Source organism: Melospiza melodia, unplaced genomic scaffold, assembly GCF_035770615.1.
Source record: "Melospiza melodia melodia isolate bMelMel2 unplaced genomic scaffold, bMelMel2.pri scaffold_148, whole genome shotgun sequence".
NCBI lineage: Eukaryota > Metazoa > Chordata > Aves > Passeriformes > Passerellidae > Melospiza > Melospiza melodia.
In genome coordinates, this window is record NW_026948512.1 from 90,001 (window position 1) to 110,073 (window position 20,073).

At 45.5% G+C, this 20,073-nt stretch overlaps 2 protein-coding genes and 9 non-coding genes across 12 annotated transcripts in view; 3 read left to right on the plus strand and 8 right to left on the minus strand.

Moving 5' to 3' along the window:
• Positions 1-9,470, minus strand: part of LOC134433175 (E3 ubiquitin-protein ligase TRIM7-like) — a 9,973-nt gene extending 503 nt beyond the window's left edge. Inside the window, exons 1-8 of one of the 2 annotated variants that reach the window (XM_063182046.1) lie at positions 9,378-9,470; positions 6,840-7,266; positions 6,056-6,151; positions 4,683-4,913; positions 3,362-3,384; positions 2,755-2,870; positions 2,290-2,325; positions 1-211 (exon numbers count right to left, since the gene is read on the minus strand). The exon at positions 1-211 is cut by the window's left edge and continues 503 nt beyond it. In XM_063182046.1, the coding sequence (XP_063038116.1) occupies positions 1-211; positions 2,290-2,325; positions 2,755-2,870; positions 3,362-3,384; positions 4,683-4,913; positions 6,056-6,151; positions 6,840-7,266; positions 9,378-9,406 (1,169 nt within the window). In that variant the 5' untranslated portion in view covers positions 9,407-9,470. Of the gene's footprint in view, positions 212-2,289; positions 2,326-2,754; positions 2,871-3,361; positions 3,385-4,682; positions 4,914-6,055; positions 6,152-6,839; positions 7,267-9,105; positions 9,306-9,377 lie in introns of those variants that run through there. The other variant, XM_063182045.1, reaches the window with a different exon arrangement.
• Positions 9,471-10,785: 1,315 nt separating this feature from the next.
• On the minus strand, positions 10,786-12,153 carry LOC134433179 (ly-6/neurotoxin-like protein 1). Its single transcript, XM_063182054.1, has 3 exons — positions 11,806-12,153; positions 11,605-11,724; positions 10,786-11,082 (listed from the first exon to the last, which is right to left on the minus strand). The coding sequence occupies exons 1-3, from the start codon at positions 11,876-11,878 to the stop codon at positions 10,928-10,930; spliced, it is 348 nt and encodes a 115-aa protein (XP_063038124.1). The 5' UTR covers positions 11,879-12,153; the 3' UTR covers positions 10,786-10,927.
• Positions 12,154-12,777: 624 nt separating this feature from the next.
• On the minus strand, positions 12,778-12,850 carry TRNAK-CUU (transfer RNA lysine (anticodon CUU)). Its single transcript has one exon. It is a non-coding gene; the product is annotated as a tRNA-Lys (tRNA).
• Positions 12,851-14,323: 1,473 nt separating this feature from the next.
• On the minus strand, positions 14,324-14,396 carry TRNAK-CUU (transfer RNA lysine (anticodon CUU)). The gene has a single exon. It is a non-coding gene; the product is annotated as a tRNA-Lys (tRNA).
• Positions 14,397-14,817: 421 nt separating this feature from the next.
• Positions 14,818-14,889, minus strand: TRNAE-CUC (transfer RNA glutamic acid (anticodon CUC)). Its single transcript has one exon. It is a non-coding gene; the product is annotated as a tRNA-Glu (tRNA).
• Positions 14,890-16,338: 1,449 nt separating this feature from the next.
• On the minus strand, positions 16,339-16,411 carry TRNAV-AAC (transfer RNA valine (anticodon AAC)). Its single transcript has one exon. It is a non-coding gene; the product is annotated as a tRNA-Val (tRNA).
• A 594-nt stretch (positions 16,412-17,005) lies between these two features.
• Positions 17,006-17,078, minus strand: TRNAV-CAC (transfer RNA valine (anticodon CAC)). The gene has a single exon. It is a non-coding gene; the product is annotated as a tRNA-Val (tRNA).
• Positions 17,079-17,882: 804 nt separating this feature from the next.
• Positions 17,883-17,954, plus strand: TRNAE-UUC (transfer RNA glutamic acid (anticodon UUC)). Its single transcript has one exon. It is a non-coding gene; the product is annotated as a tRNA-Glu (tRNA).
• A 612-nt stretch (positions 17,955-18,566) lies between these two features.
• TRNAV-CAC (transfer RNA valine (anticodon CAC)) lies at positions 18,567-18,639 on the minus strand. The gene has a single exon. It is a non-coding gene; the product is annotated as a tRNA-Val (tRNA).
• Positions 18,640-19,313: 674 nt separating this feature from the next.
• TRNAK-CUU (transfer RNA lysine (anticodon CUU)) lies at positions 19,314-19,386 on the plus strand. The gene has a single exon. It is a non-coding gene; the product is annotated as a tRNA-Lys (tRNA).
• A 439-nt stretch (positions 19,387-19,825) lies between these two features.
• On the plus strand, positions 19,826-19,929 carry TRNAL-CAA (transfer RNA leucine (anticodon CAA)). Its single transcript has 2 exons — positions 19,826-19,863; positions 19,884-19,929. It is a non-coding gene; the product is annotated as a tRNA-Leu (tRNA).
• The last annotated feature ends 144 nt before the right edge of the window (positions 19,930-20,073 follow it).

The following is a 20,073-nucleotide window of genomic DNA, read 5'->3' on the forward strand; positions in this document are numbered from 1 at the left end:
CCGAAGGCCCAGCCGTCCGAGGGCCCCACCTCCACCTCCCAGTAGTGCCGGCCCGACTTGAAGCCCGTGGAGGCCAGGACCCGCGAGTTGGTGTCGAAGCGCTTGGGGTTGTCGGGCAGCTCCTGCTTCCTGCAGCCCATGCGGACGCTCTTGAGGTCGGCTGAGAGGATCAGCAGGTGGTTGGCGGAGTCGGGGTCCAGGGTCAGGTCCTCTGTTAGTGGGGACAGATGGCGGTCAGGGCTCAGCGAGGATTTGGGCAGGGAAACGCACGGCTCAGTTTCTGGAGCCCAATAATCCCAGCCTGGAGCTCAATAATCCCAGCCTGGAGCTCAATAATCCCAGCCTGGAACTCGGTAATCCCAGCCTGGAGCTCAATAAACCCAGCCTGGAGCTCAATAATCCCAGCCTGGATCTCAAAAAACCCAGCCGAAAAACCGCACACCCCACACTGACACCCCCCAAATCCCTCAAGGGGGGCTTTATCTCATGCAGTCTCTGGTGAGAAGTGGGGTGACAAGGCCAACAGGAGAGGAGACAATGCCATAAAAGCACATGCAGATAATTTGCAGTTATCAACAGCAAAGATGATCAAGAATGGCTTTTTCCACATAAATTGATTTTTTTAATCTTGCTTTCCAGTTTATCCACACACAGGTGAGCTCCGCACCCCCTGGCATCACAAATCTCAGAATTTTCACCCCCAAACCACCCCAAAAACACCCAAATCCTTGTGGGAAGCCACGACCTGAGGGAATCTTTCCACCTGGAGTAGCCCAAAGCAAACATGCAAATGCAGCCTGGTCCCAACAGCTTTTGTTTCCCCTTTTCCAAACTCAGAGGAAGTGACCTCAAATTGTGGTTGTAATCAGCAAAGTCACCACGAATCCGTGAGACACTTTGGGGGGAGTCTAAAATAGAGCAGGTGCCACACCATAAAAGGCCTTTGTACTCTCCAAAATTCACAGGTTTGGGTCAGGAATTGGCATAAAAAATTCCCAAAAGAGACACAGTGGGATTGAAAACCTCAGAGCACTTCGTAGAGGTGGGGAAAGTCAAAACAGGGACAGGGAAAGGCTGGGATCAGTTTTCCTTCAAAGCTTAAACCCCAAAAGTGTTCCTCCTCAAAAGTGGCAAAAAAAAAAATGCATTTCCTGCATCTCCTGCATTTCCTGCATCTCCTGCATCAGAGACTGCAAATCCCACCAGCGAACCTGTGGGGAAATGGGGTGGAATGAGTCGATTTCATCCATGCCCAAGATTTTTTTTTAACTCTTTATTTTTTTTAATATTTTCTTGTTTTAATCTTTTGTTTTGTTTTTATTGATTTAAAACACCTTTTATCAGGGTGTTTTCCTTCCTGGGGCATCTCCAGCTCCTGGAATTGTCAGGAATTGTCAGGATTTGGGTCTGAGGTTCAACCACAGCGAGTGACACCTCCGTACATGCACCCACCCCCCTGGGCATGCAGCAAGGGGCCTTTGGCTTTTCACTTGGTTTTTCGTTTTTTCTGCCAAATTTTGGCATTTCCAGAGGTGCCTGGGGGTGCTGTTTGTCAGCAGAATCCTTGGAAAAGGTCCAGCCCGTGGGTTGTCCTCATTATAGGTCCCCGGGCTAGAGACCACAGGTTTAAAAGCAAAAACAATGAGATTTTTCTCCTGAAAACGCTGCTCAGGCCACCCTCGCACCAAGGGGGTGTGGATGGGGTTTGCCCCTCAAATTCATGACCTCTCCCATGAAAAGGAGTTAAATTCTTAATTAACTTTAAAAATTAGTTAAATTCTGCAGGGATTTAATTGGAATTCTTAAATAACTTAAGGAATTAACTGAATTCTGCAGGGGTTTAATTTGAATTCTTAAATAACTTCAGGAATTGACCAAATTCTGCTGGGATTTAACCCCTCTGAGGCCTCCATCCCAATTCCCTGGTGGAAGCAGGGCAAATTTGGCAAAGTTGTGTCTCGGAGTGGCTTTTTTGGTCTGAAATCTGTGGGTTTGTTAAGTGCAAACAGGCAGAGAGGACCTGGCTGAGCTGTCAGATCCCCGGCGTCAGTTAGAAAAATCGGCTTTGGGCTCTGGAGCTGAGCAGGCAGGATCTGGAAATCATCGAGAGAGAAGAAATTAAGGAAAAAAAAAAGAAAAAAGAAAAAAAGAAATCTAGAGTGTCTTTTCCTTTTTTTTTTTTTTTTTTCTCCTTCCTTTTTTTCCCCCTCTCTTTTGGCTTTGCAAAATACAACCACAATTTTGAGTCTTTGCTGTGGGTGCTATGTGTGAAATATCATCTTTTTTTACCTTTTTCACCTCTTCCCAGTTCATCCTGCAGGTTTTCTAAAAGGAGAGAAGAGAGGGACGTGAATGGGGACACAATTATTTGGTTTTTTCTCTCCTAGAGCTTCTCTTTTGGTGCATTTTACCTTTCCAGCTCTCTCAGCACCATCTAGTGGTTTCCTGCAAACCCAGGTCTTGGCTATCTTGAAATTAAATTTTTTATTGCACCAAAACTGATGCTCAAACTCCGATTTTCCCCCCTTTTTTGCCCCATTTTGATGCCCAGGATCCCTGGAGCAACCTGGGCACTCCCACCCCGTGCCAGGAAAGGCCAGGGATTTTTTTAATTTTAAATTTTTTATTTTCTATTTTCTATTATTTTATTTTATACTTGATATTTGATGTTCTATATTTTATATTTTATATTTTATATTATTTTAATTTTTAATTCATAAATTTTAATTTTTTTAATTTTTTTTTTCCACTCACCGCGGAATTTCTTCAAGACCTTCTCCAGGACCACGGTTTTGAGGGAGAAGTTGCAGACATGCATCTTCATGTCGGTGCAGACAGGGACAGGCTTCTGGCACTTCACCTCATCGCTCCTGCCCAGGGAAAATGGCAAAAAAAAAAAGAGGAAATTGTGGATATTCCCCCATTTCCAGCCCCGTTTTCCACCCATGCTCCTGTCCCTTCCCACCCCGCGCACCTTCCTGGGATTTCATCCTCCTCGGGGTGAAAAAATCAGGATTTGGGTGTGGATTTTGGGTTGATGGGGGGGATTTTTTGGGGTGATCCCCTCCCCACCTCCAGCAGCTCCAATTCGATTTTAGAAATCGGTGGTGCCTGTGCTGGGGGAAATGTGTGTGAGCAAATGAGGGAATTTGGAGTTCTTGGTCTCACTTAATCCTTGAAAAAACCCACTGGCAGGAAGAGCACACAGTGAAAAATCAGATTTCCAGGGATCTGGAGGAGACCCAGGGCTCGAAGAGAGCGGGAGGGAAATTCCACCCTGCCCGGGGCACCTGGACGGGGCACAGGGACCTCCGGACAGGGCTGGAAACCCAAAGGCAGCGGGGAAAGCAGAATTCCTCACCTGCTGATGACGCCCGTCACATCCTGGAAAGGAAAAACAAGAGAGATTGGGCAGTGAGAGCCAGAATGAGGGATGTGGGACTCCAGGCAGCTCTTCAAAACGCGGTTTATTTTATATAAACTGTGGGTTATTTACACAAAATGCAGTTTATTGTACAAAAAAATGCACTTTATTGTACACAAAATGCAGTGGAGGCAATTTAAGGTTCAAATACGCTCAATAAAGTTATTTTCCCTCAGGCAGGGTGGATAAAGTGATTTTCCCTCAGGCAGAGTGGATTGTGGAGGCAATTTAAGGTTCAATTATGCTCAATAAAATAAAATTGCAACACCACAAACCGACAGCAAACCGAGCCATTATTTGCCTGTTCTGCCCTCAAAGCCACATTCCAGAGCCCACACGAAGGCAGAGCCACCTCCCAGGGGCTGAAAAAAGGACCCTGCAGCCAGTCCAGAGCTGCTTTTTATTAAAAAAAAAAACAATTGGCATTTTATTCCCAAGCTGCTTTTTAATAAAAACTGCCAATTGTTTCTCCCAAGCTGCTTTTTTAATAAAATGCTGATTGTTGTTCCTGGGGTGAATTCCCACCCACAGCCAAGCCCTGAAAACTTCTGCAAATATTGACAGCGCCCAGGAGGCAGGCTGGCAGGGAATTTAACCCTGTGCAGGTCTGGGGCAGATCCCTGGAAAAATCCTGGGAAAAAAAACCTGGGAAAACCTCTGGAAAAAAACCTGAAAAAATCCCTGGAAAAATCCCTGGAGAAAGTTCTGGGAAAACACAGGAAAAAAATCAGGAAAAATCCCTGGAAAAACACCTGGAAAAATCCCTGGAGAAAGCTCTGGGGAAACACAGGAAAAAATTGGGGAAAATCCCTGGAAAAACACAGGAAAAAAACCCTGGAAAACCTCTGGAAAAACACAGGAGGAAAAAAATCATTACAGTTGAAGAGAACGTGATTTCCCAGGGTGTTCCTCAGCCCGAGAGGGCTTGGCTCTCTGGCAACTCCTTGCACCACTCACCCACTAAAAGCAGAATAAAAAAACGACTTTTACTCCCAAAACACCTTTATAGGATCCATAAACACCATAAACACAAACCAAGGTCTTGGGGGTGCTAGTAACGTTCCAGATAAGTTCATGGAGGAAGAAAAATCATTAAAATCAAAGAGAACATTCTTTTCCTCAGCCAGAGAGGGCTTGGGGCACTCAGGCACCTCCTTGAACCATCCACTCATTAAAAGCAGAATAAAAAAAGGACTTTTACCCCCAAAAAGCCATTGAAAAATGAGGAATGAACTGTGACCCAGAGCTGGCATCTCACCTTGAGGAACTCCAGCATGGGCTGCTGGATTTTCTCCTCCAGCTCGGCGATGAGCTTGTTGAGCAGCGTGATCTCCCTGGAGAGGTCGGTGATGTTCTCGTTCTGCCTCCGGGAGATGTTCTTCTCCATCTTCTCCAGCTGCCCCAGCAGGATGTGCTCCTGGTCGTGCAGGAACTGCCGCAGCCGCTCGAAGTCCGAGAGCAGCTTCTGCCGCTCGCCCTCGATGGTTTTCTGGGGTAACACACGGCAAAAAAAGGAAGAAAGGGGTTTTCAGGAGAGGGGTCTGGAGGTGGAGCTGGAGCTCCAGCCTGGTGAGACTGGGAGTCTTCCTTTGGGAAGGAAATTATGAAAAATGCAAATTATATGGCTCTGCACAAATATTTACTGCATGTATTTTGACACAGATATTTACTGTATGTGTTTTGTTGTATTATTCAGTGGTGCTGTGTTCACATTTTAATAGTGTGGTAAATGGAGTTTTGTGCTTAAAAGGTAACTTTTGTAGTTAAAACAGGAACTGTGTCTGTGGGATATTTTTTTTTAAGAAAAGAATGAGGTACTGGCACCAGACAATAGCCACAGGACACCGAAATCTTGCAGAGAAATAGAATTTATTGCTCCATTATCAGAAGAAATGAACTTCTTCCTCCCTAGCTCAGCCCTGAAAATGCCGTTTAGGATTAAGATGAAGAAGCTGACACTGACCAGACAAAATCCTCTGTTTGAATGGAATTTATGCATCACTAATGAGGTGTATGAATATTCAACAGGCTGCTGTTTTTAAGGGTTAATCCTCTGTAAACGTGGGTCCTTTTTTGGACTTGTTTTGGCCAGAAAGAGGCACCCTGACTGTTCATAACTCTTTGGTTTTATTGTCTCATATTGTCCCAATGCAAATTATCCAAATTATTATCACTCTCATTATATTAATTATTTTACAACCATTTTATTACTATTAAACTTTTAAAATATTAAAAACCAAGTGATTGGCATTTTTCACAGCGAGGAATCACAGGGAGCAGCATTCCCGGCCAAAAACCTTGGGAAGCAGCGCCAAGATCTCTCAAAAATCACTTTTCTTGGGGGTTGATGGCCTGGGAGAGGAATTATTTTCATTGGGCTGGGTTTTTTCCCCTTCTGCTGCCGCAGGGGTGATGCGCTGAGGAAGAGGAAGGGTGGAGCAGAGCCCCGGGGCCAGCCGAGCTCCAGAGATACTCCAGAGAATTCCGAGATATTCCAGCACCATCCCCGAGGGCTGCTGAGGCTCTGGCTCCTGGTGGCGGGGCAGGAGAATGGGGAAAACCTCCCATTTTCCCTTTTATGGAACACTCACCCCCCTCCAGGCTCCCCCACCACCCCAAACCGGGACCCACCAGCAGCTCCTGCGTTTTTTTATCGTCGTTCACTTTGAACTCCAGCAGCTCCTGCCGCTCCTTCCGCAGGAAATCCAAGCGCGCCTGGATTTTCTCCTGGGAACAACAACCAAAAAAAGAGGATTTGCCGGTTTTTCGTCCGTCTGCCCGCGGGGTTTGCTCGGTGCCGGGTGGGATGGGGAGGGAGGAAAACTCGGGATGCGCTCGCCGGGAAATCCAGAACCTCCCCAAAAAACAGAAAAGGAGGAAAACGCGGGATGCCCTCGCCGGGAAATCCAAAACCCTCAGAACCTCCCCAAAAAACAGAAAAGGAGGAAAACTCGGGATGCGGCTCGCCCGGAAATCCCGAAAACCCCGGGACCCAGTGCGGCCCCAGGACCACCAGAACCTCCCCAAAAAACGGGATCGGAGCATGTCAGGGGCAGGACGTGCCCTGCTCCCATCTCCAAAGGTCAGCCCGGCTTTAATCTGCTTGGCTCATCTCTGGACGCTCGCCAGCCCCCAGAGAGCGGCGGCTGTTCGTCTGTCAGTCGCGGCTGTTTGTCTGTCCGCCGCTCCCTCACCCGGCGAGGTGAATCCACCCCAAAAACGCGGGCCAGGTGCGCACACCCAGGCGGGACAGCTCTCCCAGAAGTTTTTGGGAGGCTGGGAAGCTCTCCCGGATTTTTGGGAGGACGGGAAGCTCTCCCAACTCTTCGGGAGGCAAAGGCGGGTGGCAGCGCGGGGTGACAGCGCGGGGACAAGCGGGGCTCGCACGCACGGACAGACGGACGGACGGACGGACCTTGTACTCCTCGGAAGCCTCATCCACGGGCACCACGGCGTGCGGGCGGTGCTCGCGGGACCGGTCGCACACCACGCAGATGCTCCTGCGGTCGTCCTTGCAGTAGAGCTTGAGCGCCTCGCGGTGCTTGGGGCACAGCCCGTCCTCCTCCGCTCCCTTGGCCCCGCGCTGCGCGAACTGGCTGATGATCTCGGACATGTTCGCCAGCTGCCGGTTGGGGCGGAAATTTTTGTTCTGGAAGACCTCGCGGCACTGCGGGCACGGGAAATCCATCTCCAGGTCCTTCCAGCTCTTGACGATGCACGCTCGGCAGAAGTTGTGGCCGCACTCGATGGACACGGGGTCCTTGAAGAACTCCAGGCACACGGAGCAGGTGGCCTCGTCCTGGAGGTTGCCGGGCAGGAACACGGCGGCCATGGCCTCTCTCCTGCGGGGCAGGAAGGGTTTCAGCGCGGCTGGAAGGGCAGCGCTGGCACCCGGCCCCGGGGGCGGTGCTGGGCCCGGAGCGCGGCCGCTGCCCCTGGGGTCACTCCCGCCGTGTCCGGTTTCGCCAGCCCGGGGACCGGACCTCGGCTCTGGGGGGCACGCAGGAAAGCGGGGACGCTCCCCAGAAATCCTGACTTTCCTGGCTTTTTTTGGGTGTTATTTTAGTTTTTTTCCTTTTTTTTTTTTTTCTCTTTTTGCTTGGGGTGTTTTTGTGGTTTTTTGTTTGTTGGTTTGGGTTATTTTTTTTTTTTTTCAACAGGGAGGTAGTAAGAGGATCCCCTTTTGGGATCTTTTTGGGATCCAGAAATTCCCCAAAACCTTTGGGGATCCCCTCCCGTTCGGGGGTGCCCTGGATGGAGCTGATTTATGGCCGAGCCGGTGCCGAATCCGAGCCCAGGGCCCGGCGAGGAGCAGCTGCTCCAGGCTGAGGTCCAGGAACCATCTGAGCCCTCGTTAAAATCCAGTTTCGGCCCTGAAACTCCAGCGGGGGACTCAGATGACCTGGTTGAGCTCCAGGGCTCATCGGGGGCCATAAAAAGCAACAGGAGAAGGGGAATACAGGAGGATGCAGAGCCCTTAGCGAGATCTGTGCGTGAGTTTCCCAAATCCATAAAGATCAAGCTCAGGATTGGGGTCCTGCACCTCAAAATAAAATAGCCTTGGCCTTCCAGAAATATTTTGTGCCGGTTTGGAGGCCGTGCATTAAATGGAAATGATAATTTTTTTTTTCTTTTTTTTTCCAGGGCTGAGGATGCAACGCCCTTATCAAGATCTGTGCGTGAATTTCCCAAATCCACAAAGATCAAGCTCAGGACTGGGGTCCTGAATCTCAAAATAAAACAGCCTTGGCCTTCCAGAAATATTTTGTGCAGGTTTGGAGGCCGTGGGAATGGTAATTAGAATAAATATTAAATAATTAATTTTTTCTTTTTCAGGTCTGGGGTTGTCAGTAACATCGTGGTTTCCACTTTTCCACCGAGTTCTTGTCAGGGCAAACTGGGACAGGAGGGAGCGATGGTCACCTGGTTACTGAGGGGCTTCAAATTACCACAGACTGGGAAATGTGGGATCCTCTGGAGAGCGATTTGTCTCCTCCTAATGAGGACCTGAAATCAGACCCAGTGATCCGTAAATTCTGATTTGAAAGCCAGCCCTTGCTGATCCAAAACCTCCGAGCTGGGATTTTGGCCACATCTGGAGCTGTGGGGGGACATAAATCCCAGTTCCAGAGGTTCTGCTGGAGGAATTAATGAGCAAAAACGGTCCTGGAATTGTCCTGCAGAGCTTTGCCACCTCTGTTTATCTGTCCCTTCTCATGTATTTATATAATTTTATATTTTTATATATTTATATGTAAAAATATCACTCCCTGTGGAAGGGGAATTCACCCTCTCCCACCTCCTGTATATACTTTTATAATTGTATGTATGGATATATATTTATATCAGTATTTATACATATTTATATCACTCCCTATGGAAGGGGAATTCACTCTCTCCTACCTCCCGTATATAATTTTATATTTGTATATATTTATATATGTTTACATCAGTATTTATATATATTTATATCACTCCCTGTGGAAAGGGAATTCGCCCTCTCCCACCTGCCGTTTCTTTCGATCTGTAAATAAACACCAGAGGGACAAGGGACAGAGGGACAAGGGACAGGGGGACAAGAGACAGAGGGACAGAGTGACAAGGGGCAGAGGGACAGAGCGACAAGCGACAAGCGACAGAGGCACAGGCGCATCCCCAGCCCTCCCCGTGTCCCCGCGTACCTCGGAGCGGACGCGTCGGGCCGGGGCTCCCTCCCGAGCCGCCCCGGTCCCGGCGGGGTTTGGCCCGGCACGGCTCGGGACGCGGCCAGCTGCGCCGCCAGCCGCGTGGCCGCGGGGTCCCAGCGGGACGGGGTCCGCGGCAGCCGCTGTTCCGAGCAGCGCCGGTGGAGCCCGGCCGCGGCCGCCGCCGCCTCGGACATGGCTGGGGCTGCGGCTCCTCGGTGCCCCATTTGTCCCCTCTTGTCACCGCCACCCCCTCCCGTGTCACTTACCATTCCCTGCCCTCCCCCATCGCTGCCATCCTGGGCACCCACCGAGGCTTTTCCCTCCTCCTCCTCCTCTTCTTCCTCCTCCTTCCCGGCTCTGCCGCTCCGCTCCGTGCCAAAGTTGTCGGTGCCAAAGTTTCTCGCGTTTCCATCCACCTGTCCCCAAGGCCGGAGCTTCTCCGCGGGGTTTTTAACTCTTTCCAGGAACCTCATCCGTCCTTCCAGGGGAAGGGGCAAAGCTTTGCATCCCTCTTCCCAATAAGGTGAAAAAAATATTAATCTCGCTGCTCGTAATTGGGGGCAAAAGGGCAGGGGCCTCTCTTGTGGGGCGTGTCCCACCTGCCACAGGTGCGTTCGTCAGGCAGGAAGAGCCTGGGGGACCCAAAGAGGCAGAAGGAGGGGAGAAATGAAAAGAAACGTAAATATATCCATAAAAATATGGACTAATTGACAGATACCAAAACCATCCGTAAATATATGGATTAATTGATGGATATCCAAAAAGATCCATAACTATTTGGGTTAATTGATGGATATCCAAAAATATCTGTAAATATATGGATTAATTGACAGACATAAAAAATATCCGTAAATATATGGATTGATTAATGTCTACTGGACACACACACCCCCTTTATTTCCCCTGGCTCCCAGCTGATGCTCCTCTCCCAAAATTCCCAGCCCTGCCCTGGAGAGAAAATAAATAAAACCCAGGATGAGAGCAGGGGGAAGCTCCTTGGCTCGCCCTTGGGCTTTGGGTGTCGGGATCGTGTTCGGGGCCGCCAGCTGCTCCCAGACCATCGGGAATGCCGAGCCCGGAGAGCTGGAAACAGGGACGCGAGCCAGATCCAGCCCTGCCAGTGCCGAGCTGGAGGGTTTATTTTAGAGCTGAGACTAAATCAGGGCCCATTTGAAAGCGAAAATATTAACAGTGTACTGAATTGTGTGGGCTAGATTTTTTTATGGTAATGTCTTTTTTCATAAGTGTTTGAGCATGAATAGTTGGCTTGCAAATCAATCAAAATGTTGACAGGTACAGGAAGGAAAGGAAAAGAAAACCAGAAATGGAATGTCATGTGTTTCTGTAAGACTCGCTGTGGAAATTTAGATCAAAGAAAAAAAACAGTGTACACTAATTTTGGGCTTACGCTTTCTACTCAACAGCTTCATCAGGTGAGAGTTTTGCAGAATTTTTTTTTGTTTATTTCTTAGTTTGCACAGTCTCGCTGAGCATCAAGAAGCAAGGGATGCTCTTCGCAAAAGAGGCTCAATTTTTCTACTGAGAATAATTTCAAACACAAGACAATGTTCTTTAAAGAATTAGGGCTAGGGTTAGGGTTAGGGTTTAGGGTTAGGATGGGTAGCAGCGATATTCTGGAGCAAAAGCTGTCATTAAAAATGCAGACAAAAAGGGTATTTTTGTGATTTTCTTTCACAAATAGCATTCTCGAGGGAATTGCGTGGTGAACGAGCCCTCATTTTTGCCCCTGGCGAGGGCAGCCCCGGGTCAGATCAGCTCGGGGCGCCCCCGAACCGCGGTCCCACGCCAGGGCGGGTCAGTCCCGGCGCTCCTCGCCCCACTCCTCGTTGCACAGGTCGGTCTCGCAGCAGGAGTAGCGGGAGCTCAGCCGGGACTCGGCGTCCGACGCGCGCTCCCGGCCGCAGTTCAGGGCCGAGGTGCAGCCCTGCTGGTAGTAAAGGGTCATCTTACCTGCGGGGGGGACGAGGAAAAGAAAAATCCATGAAAATCGGATTTTTGGAGCTTTGGGAGGAAGCCGAGCTTTGAAATGTACCCCCAAATTAAGGCAAAGATTGGTTTAATTAGGAGAAAAAGAAAAACAGAAAGTAAAAGGAAGAAATCTCCGAGATGCATCCACGGAGACAACCCCTGCCCCCCAGGGAGAGTCTCCCCTTGGCTTAAAAATTACTTTTTGAAAGTTTTTTGATCCTTTCGAACCTCTCAGCAGGGCAGGAGAGGGTGAGGAAGAGGCCAAGGAGAAGCTGCCTGCAAACCAGGTGGATTTGGGTAAATAAAAGGGGAAAATATCAGATTTCGGTGAACAATGGGATAAAACCAGGGAAGGAGAGGGTGGGGAAGCCCAGGAGAGGCTCCCTGCAGGTTCTGCCTGCAAACCAGGTGGATTTGGGTAAATAAAAGGGAAAAGATCCGATTTGGGTGAGCAAAGGGATAAAACAAAGGAAGCAAAGAGCGGGGACAGCCCCGGGGACGCACCCAGGGAGGTTTTGATGAGCGCACACTTCTCCCGGCGCTCGCAGCTCGTCACGTTGGCGCCTCGCAGGCAGCCCACCAAGGGGACCTTGTACTTGCACAGGTGGCACCGGAGAGCCTCGGCTGCGGCAGAGGGGAAAAGCGGGATGAATTTTGGGGAAAACCTGGGCAGAATCCGATAAATCTGATTTGTTCCCCGCTCACCGGCTCCGAGGCACAGGAGGAGGCTCAGCCCCAGCAGGAGCAGCTTCGTGGTGGGAAAGGTCCGGGGTTCCATCGGCTCCCTGGGATGAGAAGGGCTCGGGAATTCAGGAATTCGGCTCTGGGACGAGTTCCACTCCCTGGAATGAGAACGGGTCAAGAATTCAGCTCCGGAATTCAGGAATTCAGCTCTGGGACGAGTTCCACTCCCTGGAATGAGAACGGGTCAAGAATTCAGCTCTGGGCTCAGGAATTCACCCCTGGGATGAGTTCGATTCCCTGGAATGAGAACGACTCAAGAATTCAGCTCTGAAATTCAGGAATTCACCCCTGGGATGAGTTCCTGCTCGCTGGGATGAGAACGGCTCAAGAATTCAGCTCTGGGATGGGAAGGGCTCAGGAATTCTGCTCTGGGATCAGTTCCAGAGGTTAGGGTTAGGATTAGGGAATGAGAACGGCTCAGGAACTCAGCTCCGGGATTAATTCAGTTCCCTGGAATGAGAAGGGCTCAGGAATTCAGCCATGGAATTAATTCTGCTCTCTAGAATGAGAACAGTTCCAGAATCCAGCTCTGGGATGAGAAGGGCTCAGAAATTCAGCCCTGGAATTCAGGAATTCAGCTCTGGGATTCCCTTGGGGCTCAGTCCTGGGATAGGGTGGGGAAAAAATCCCAAAGGAACCGCGGAAAAACCCTCCTGGTTCTTTTGTTTTGTGCCTCTTGGGGCAGAAGGAGCAGAGAAAAGCTTGGTTTTCCGCCTGAGATAGCCCCAAAAAAAGGAAGTCTGGGGAATTCTGGAGATTTTAGTGGTTTTGGTTGCACAGAATAAAATGATTTAATGAGGAAAAAAGCGCTTTATTGCCAAAGGCGCCGCGACACCTCAGTAGCGCCTGCAGCTGAACCCGAACCAGGATTTGGGTAAAGAAAAAGGGGAAAAGATCAGATTTGGCTGAACAAAGGGGTAAAACAATAACTACCGCCCAACGTGGGGCTCGAACCCACGACCCTGAGATTAAGAGTCTCATGCTCTACCGACTGAGCTAGCCGGGCTCCTCACTTTCTGTCTTTTCACTATTTTTTTACTAAAAGTAAAAGTTTCATTTAGTTTCTGTAAAATGCTTAATTATTTAAAAATTAAACCGGTTTCTTTTTCAAAAACTATTCAATTAAGTCTAAGAAACATAAAAGTAAAGAATATAAAACTATATGAAAATAATAAATATATCTTTATGTGCTAAAATATATTTTATCTATTTATTTACTTATTAGACTAGACGGTGTATTTATATATTTTATATGGATTTATACATAAATTAGACACCATATAATACATTTGTTCATCTATTTATGTATTATTTTTTTATACATTATTAGAAATATATATTTTAGATATATAAAAGCATAGTAAAATAAAACCATATATATATAACATATTTTATATTTTAAATATATATTTTAAATATATTTTGAATATATATTTTATATATATTTATTATATAAAATATATATTTTATTAGTCATAAAATTAATTTTAATTTAATACATTATTTTAACAGTATATATTTTAGCTATATAAAAGCATAATAAAAATATATAACATCTTTTATATATTTTTTAAAATAATGGTAATAAAAATAAAAATCCCTGTTTCTTTACAAGTTCGAGGAGATGCTGGGATGATGCCAATGGACACGGAGCGCGCAAGGAGAACCCCAAAATCCCCCGAAAACGCCCCAAAAGGCGGTGCCTCACCCAGCCGAGCGCTCCACGGGGCTCCCGGCGCCGCCGCCCCGCGCCCCCTTTATCACCGCGCTGCCCTCGGGGCCTGAACGACCCCGAACCCGGGGAACAATGCGGGGAACACCTGGACAAACACCCGGACAGACACCTGGACAAACACCCGGACACGGCCCCCGCTCCCTTTGTCCCCCCTCTGTCCCCGCGTCCCAAAAACCCCCCAAATTTGGGAACCCAACCGCAAATCCCGCACAGATTTTGGGGGGACGGGGATGGAGCCGGAGCGCCCCGGGATGCCCTGCGGGGTATTAATTAGCGGCAGGGATAATTATCCGGTGATTAATGCCCTGTCTGGCTGCTCCGGGCTGTTCCCGAGGCCTTTGGGACCGGTCCCGTCCCAGTGTTTGTGCAGCTGCCCGGGCGTGAAATTCCTGGTGTCGGTCCAAATCCTGATTTTTGGGCTCAAATCCGCATTTTTGGGTCCCAAGCCCTCCTTTTTGGGGCTCAAATCCCGAAATTTCTGAGTCCCAACCCCACCCCCCCCCCCAGTCCCAGTCTTCCCGAGCGTGAAATTCCTGGTGCCAGTCCAACACGTATTGTTTTTAAAAAATTACTATACAATTAATAATAAGAAGAATAGTTTTAAAATTAAAAATAAATAATTAAATAAGAATAAAAATTTAAACACTAAAATAAACTAACGAAAGGAGTAATAGTTTTAAAATACTATAATAAGTAAAGGTTAAAAAGTATAAATTTTGGGTACTTAAATAGAAAAAGGAGCCTCGCCCAACGTGGGGCTCGAACCCACGACCCTGAGATTAAGAGTCTCATGCTCTACCGACTGAGCTAGCCGGGCGCCTGAATTGTGGGTAGGCTGCTGCTTTATCGAACCTGAAACCAAACAAAAACACTACAAAATTTTTCAGGAATCTGGGCAGAGGACGTGACCCCTCGTGCTGCCGCTTCCGCTGAAATTAAAATCTTAATTTGTATTAGAAAAAGAAATATATATATATATATATATATATATATATATATATATATATATATATATATATATATATATATATATATATATAAAAGTATTTTTTTAATTTTTTTTTTTTTTTTACTGCTCAATAAACGACGGACCCGGGGCAGGTGGAAGGGGACGTCTGGCGGGAAAGGGAGAGGCACAAAAAGAGGAGAAGAGGGATAATTTTGGGGTTAGGAGATGTTAAATCCCGGAAGGATTTTGAAAAACACAAAAAAGTGGGTTGTTTGGACAAATGCAACCTTTCCCTGACCGGGAATCGAACCCGGGCCGCGACGGTGAGAGCGCCGAATCCTAACCACTAGACCACCAGGGAGCTGACAGGCCTGGTTCTAGCTCCCAAATCAGGACCGAAATAAAAGATTTTTAGGTTAAATTTGCTGAAAAAAGGGTCTCTGCGCCTTTTCACCCCTTTTTTTCTCACCCTCCGAGTGCTAAAATCTCCTCGATTTAACCCAAACCATCCCTGGCTTCTCCCCAGCCCCTTCTCAGCCACCTGGGAGCACAGAAATTACCCCCCAAAAATCCATTTTTACCCCCATTTGGGACACTCTGTTCCGAACTAAACCAGAGCTGCACAGTTTTCGCGATTTTCCCAATTTTGGACTCATCCCCATGCTTTTCATACGGGGGAAACACCCAGAATCCATGAAAAAATCAGATTTTGGGCATTCCAGCAGCTCCAGAAATCTGAAGGAGCTGTGGGTGAAGGGATTGGACAAATTCTTGGGTTACACGAGAATTATTAAACATTTTGCTGATATTTTCCCCAATTTTTCCCTTCAAATCCCAGCACACAGATAAAGAAATACCAGCCTGGATCCGGCCAGAGAAATGGGAATAAAACCAGAGGAAGATGAGGGGGGGTGAATTCCATCAGGAAAAAAAGCCCGATTTTTTTGGAATAATGGGAAATTCGGAGCCAAAAGCTCCGACAAAAGCGGGAGGGAACGCGCTGGACACAATTTGGGGTTTTTGACCGCAATTCCAGGTCACGTCCTGAGAACAAACAACTCCATGCAGGAGCAGGAACGCATGACTGCAGCGCCGCCTCCTCCTCCTCCTCTCCCTCTCCACACAATTCCTTTTTTTGTTTGTTTTGGGGGAAGGAGTTGGGGATTTTGGGGGGGTTTTCTTGATTTTTTGGTGTTTCTTTGTGGGTTTTTGGGGGGCCTCTTTTGGGGTTTTTCGTGTGTTTTTTTTTTTTAATTTATTTTTATTTTTGGGGTGTTTTTTTTGATTTGGGTTTTTTTTGTTTGGTTTGGGTTTTGGGTTTCTTTTCTTTTCTTTTCTTTTCTTTTCTTTTCTTTTCTTTTCTTCTCTTTTCTTTTCTTTTTTTTTTTTTTTCATGGAGCTTGTCCATTTTTAATGAATTTTCTCCCAAAATTTCCGTGGAGAAGGGAGCTTGGTTTTCCAGCACATCGGGATCGCCTCTGTGGGTGCAAAACTGAAAAATTTCTGGATTTGAAAATTTTAAAAGTTCAGATTTACGGGGATGGAGAAAATGGGAATTCTTTGTGCCTGTGATTATTTGACGTTTTTAGTAGATGGAAATGGGAATTATCCCTTCCTGTGCCTTTAATAATTTGATTTTTTTATTAATTTCCCCTCTGGGAAACAGACACAAGAAATGATGCAAGGAAAGGAAGAGGGGAGCAAAGCTGCCAGCCTACAAAGCAGCTCAGAAATCCCCCAAAATCACCCCAAAATTAAACCCCAGCTGGCGAGGGGCTGAAAAAAGGAGTAAATTCCCCCAAAACAAGGGTGTTTCTGCCTGGTTTCGAACCTGGGACCTTTCGCGTGTTAGGCGAACGTGATAACCACTACACTACAGAAACGCAGCTATTTCTACTCCTGGAAAAAAAATTCGTGGAAATAAGCAAAAAAAAAAAAGTTATTTTTCCTTTTATTGGCAATTTTGTCTACTTACCTTGTCCCTTTTTTTCTTCCTTGTTTTGAGGTTTTTTTCCCCCCAAAACTGCCCATATTTGGGTCACCAGAGAAGGAATTAAGGAATTAAAACCATTTCAGACACCCCAAAATGCAGAAATGTCGAGGACAAGGTTTGTTCACTCCAGTTGGCCAAACCCGAGAGGAATCTCTTGGAATTCTGGTTTATAATTTGTGTGCCCCAGAGATCGACCCCGATCCTATAAAGCCCGGAAAATTAAGGAGGTAAAACAAAAAAAAAAAAATCAAAACAACAGCAACAAAAAAAACCCAAAAAACCAAAAAAACAAAACAAAACAAAAAAAAAAAAAAAAAAAACACAAAAAAAAACAAACAAAAAAAACCAAAAACCCCAAACAAAAAAAAAAAAAAAAAAAAAAAAAAAAAAAAAAAACACAAAGAAACAAAAACAAAACCAAACAAAAAAAGTACTACAGAAACGAAACAAAACCAAAAAAAACAGCCAAAAAGGCAGCATCATGTGTTTCTGCCCGGTTTCGAACCGGGGACCTTTCGCGTGTGAGGCGAACGTGATGACCACTACACTACAGAAACGCTGGTCTCGAAGTGTCTTAGCGTTTTTTCTCCAATATGAAGTACCCAAATTCCCGGGGGCTGTTCCTGAATATTTCCAAATCCTGGGGGAAAATCTCCCCTCCTGGCTTCGGATTCCTTTATCGCTTTTTAACAATTCCCTTATCGCTTTTAATTCATTCCCTTATTGCTTTTCATTCATTTTTTTCCCACAATTTTAATTCCTTTATCCCTTTTAATTCCCGCTGCCTTTGTAAAGTAAATAAATTGCAAAAAAACCCCAAAACTCCCCACAAAATAGCCTCAAAATCGGTGGATTTTGTCGGATTCCAAATCAGGGAGACTTCACGTGAAATCACGGACATTTGGGGCACCCCGAGGTTAAAATTTATGATTTTGAAAGAATTTTGTCATTTTTAGAAATTTTTTTCCTGATCAGGAATCAGGGCCACGGCGGTGAAAATGATGGAGCCTCACCACTAGACCACCAGGGAGGGCAATTTTAAGATAAATCTTATTGTTTAAATTAATTTTGCTGTTGCTACATTTATTTAATATATTTTATCGTTTTTATCGCTCTCCTGTTTTTGATTGATTCGCTTATTGTCTTGAATTACTATTTGGGAGGGGATTTTAAAATAAAATCTAATTAATGTAAAATTCAATTTAATTAATTTAAAATAATTTTGAGTTTCCATGATTTTTCTTATTGATTCTTACCACGCCAGGAGCGAAGTGCCCTGAGGCCGATGGGAAGAGCAGATTTGTGGCGTTTTGTTGGATGTTAAAAATTGCTGTAAATGGTCAAAAACAGGTAAAGGTAGCTCCCTGGTGGTCTAGTGGTCAGGATTCGGCGCTTTCACCGCCGCGGCCCGGGTTCGATTCCCGGTCAGGGAACGAAAGCTTAAAATATTCCTTAAAAATCAAAATTCCTCAATTTCGGCTGAATTTGTCCGTTTTGAAAGGACGCAGCCACCCCAAATCCATGGGATTTTGAGGCATTACAGCGATTCCTGGGCGAACCATATTCCCAGGTTTCCCTGGGCGTGAAATTGTGGAGGTGTCAGTTTGTCCGCAGGGATAATGTTTATGTACGAATAAATAAACTTATATATTTAAAGTTTTACACTTTTATTTGTATATAAACTTTATATTTATATAAATAAAAATTTTAATATTATAAATGTATGTATAAACTATATATCTATATAAATATAAAGTTTATATACAAATAAAATGTATACAATAAATAAAAAAATTAATGAAATAACAACATAATAATATAAATAGTACAGTATAGTACAGAATACTATATAAATATATAAATTAAAATAAACCAGATCTGAGTTATAGACAGGGATTTTACCAGGGAATGGAGTAAAAATTCAAAATTCAAAATTCGCCCGACAAATACACGTAATTTTATTTTTTTATTTTGCCGGCATCGCCGTGAAGGCATTTCGAGCAATGTCGAGGCACGAAAAAAACTAAAAAACGCTGCTCAATGGCTGTTTCTGCCCGGTTTCGAACCGGGGACCTTTCGCGTGTGAGGCGAACGTGATAACCACTACACTACAGAAACGCGCCGTGCGTACGCTCTCCAGCCTACTGCTCTCAAAACTCAAAATATAAACCTAAAAAACCCCTCCAAAAATAAGTAAAACAAACAAACAAACAAGCTCAAAAAAACTCCAAACAAAATCTCCCCCCCCAAATTAGAAAGAACACAAAAAACCACAAAAACCCAAAAATAACCCAAAAAAACCCCGAAAAAATACCAAGCCCCCCAAAAACCCCCAAGCAAAACCCCAAAAAGCCCTCAAAAAAAACCCAACCCCTCCCAAAAAAATCCAACAAAAAAAACCCAAACCAAACCTCCCCCCAAGAAAACCCCAAAAAGCAAAACATTAAAAAAAAAAAAAAAATACCCAAAAGAAAACCTAAAAAAAATCCATCCCCCCAAACAAAAAACGCCCAAAACAAAACCACAAAAAATCCCTTTTCCCTCAGAATTCAGCCAATTTCCAGGCAGCTCCGCCGCCCTCAGAGGCCGCGGGGATTTGTCCACTCCCGGATGTTTTTAAGGACGGGTTCGGATCGCCGAGGGGGAATTGGCAGAAAATCCAAAAATTGCCGGGAGGCAGAGATTTTTTTCAGCCTTTTTCGCCCTAAAAGGATCTGTCTGCTAGGGAACTCCGGGGAAAATGGGTGGAAATTTTATCATTGCTAAATTAAGTAGAGTATACAGAACCAGCGGCCCGGCTAGCTCAGTCGGTAGAGCATGAGACTCTTAATCTCAGGGTCGTGGGTTCGAGCCCCACGTTGGGCGCTGCTTTTTCATTTTCTTTCTCTTCATCACCTAAATTTTATTATTTTATTTATTGTAGTTTTTAAATTATTCTAATTTCTAAATTATTATTTTTAATTATTCTTCTTCTCTCATTATTCCCTACTTATTTTAAATTGCAAATTTTAAAACTCATTATCCCAGGTTTTACTATTTCATTCTCCTTAAAGTCATTCCTCCTTTCTGAAATCATAGTTCCTTTTCCAAATCCTTTCTGCTTTGTAAATTATTGTTCCTTTTAAAATATCATATCATATAATATCATACCATATAATAATAAAGTGCTATTAATAATAACAATAATAACAATAACAATAACAATTGTTATCATCATATTCGTTCCTTCTAAACCAAACCGACCCCCCCACCAAAAAAATGTTTTAACTCGACATTTTCTTCTGTTTTGCCCCGGGTTTCCGACGTCAGGATGGCCGAGTGGTCTAAGGCGCCAGACTCAAGGACTCCCCTTCCTTCGGGAATTCTGGTCTCCACATGGAGGCGTGGGTTCAAATCCCACTCCTGACAGCGTTTATTTTAAAAATGCCTCTTTTTTCCTGCTATGCTTTTGCTTTTTTCAAATGATAATTCCTTTATAAATCATTATTTCCGTTTTTAAATTGTTACTTCCCTTTTAAAATCATTATTCCCATTTTCAAAGCATTAACCTCC

Excerpts from the sequence above, each read along its gene's own strand:
- LOC134433179 (XM_063182054.1), bottom strand. The coding sequence starts at position 11,878 with ATGGAACCCCGGACCTTTCCCACCACGAAGCTGCTCCTGCTGGGGCTG. Across the intron at positions 11,725-11,805 it reads CCTCCTGTGCCTCGGAGCCG|CCGAGGCTCTCCGGTGCCAC; the intron begins GTGAGCGGGGAA and ends CCTCTGCCGCAG. Across the intron at positions 11,083-11,604 it reads GCTCATCAAAACCTCCCTGG|GTAAGATGACCCTTTACTAC; the intron begins GTGCGTCCCCGG and ends TCCCCCCCGCAG.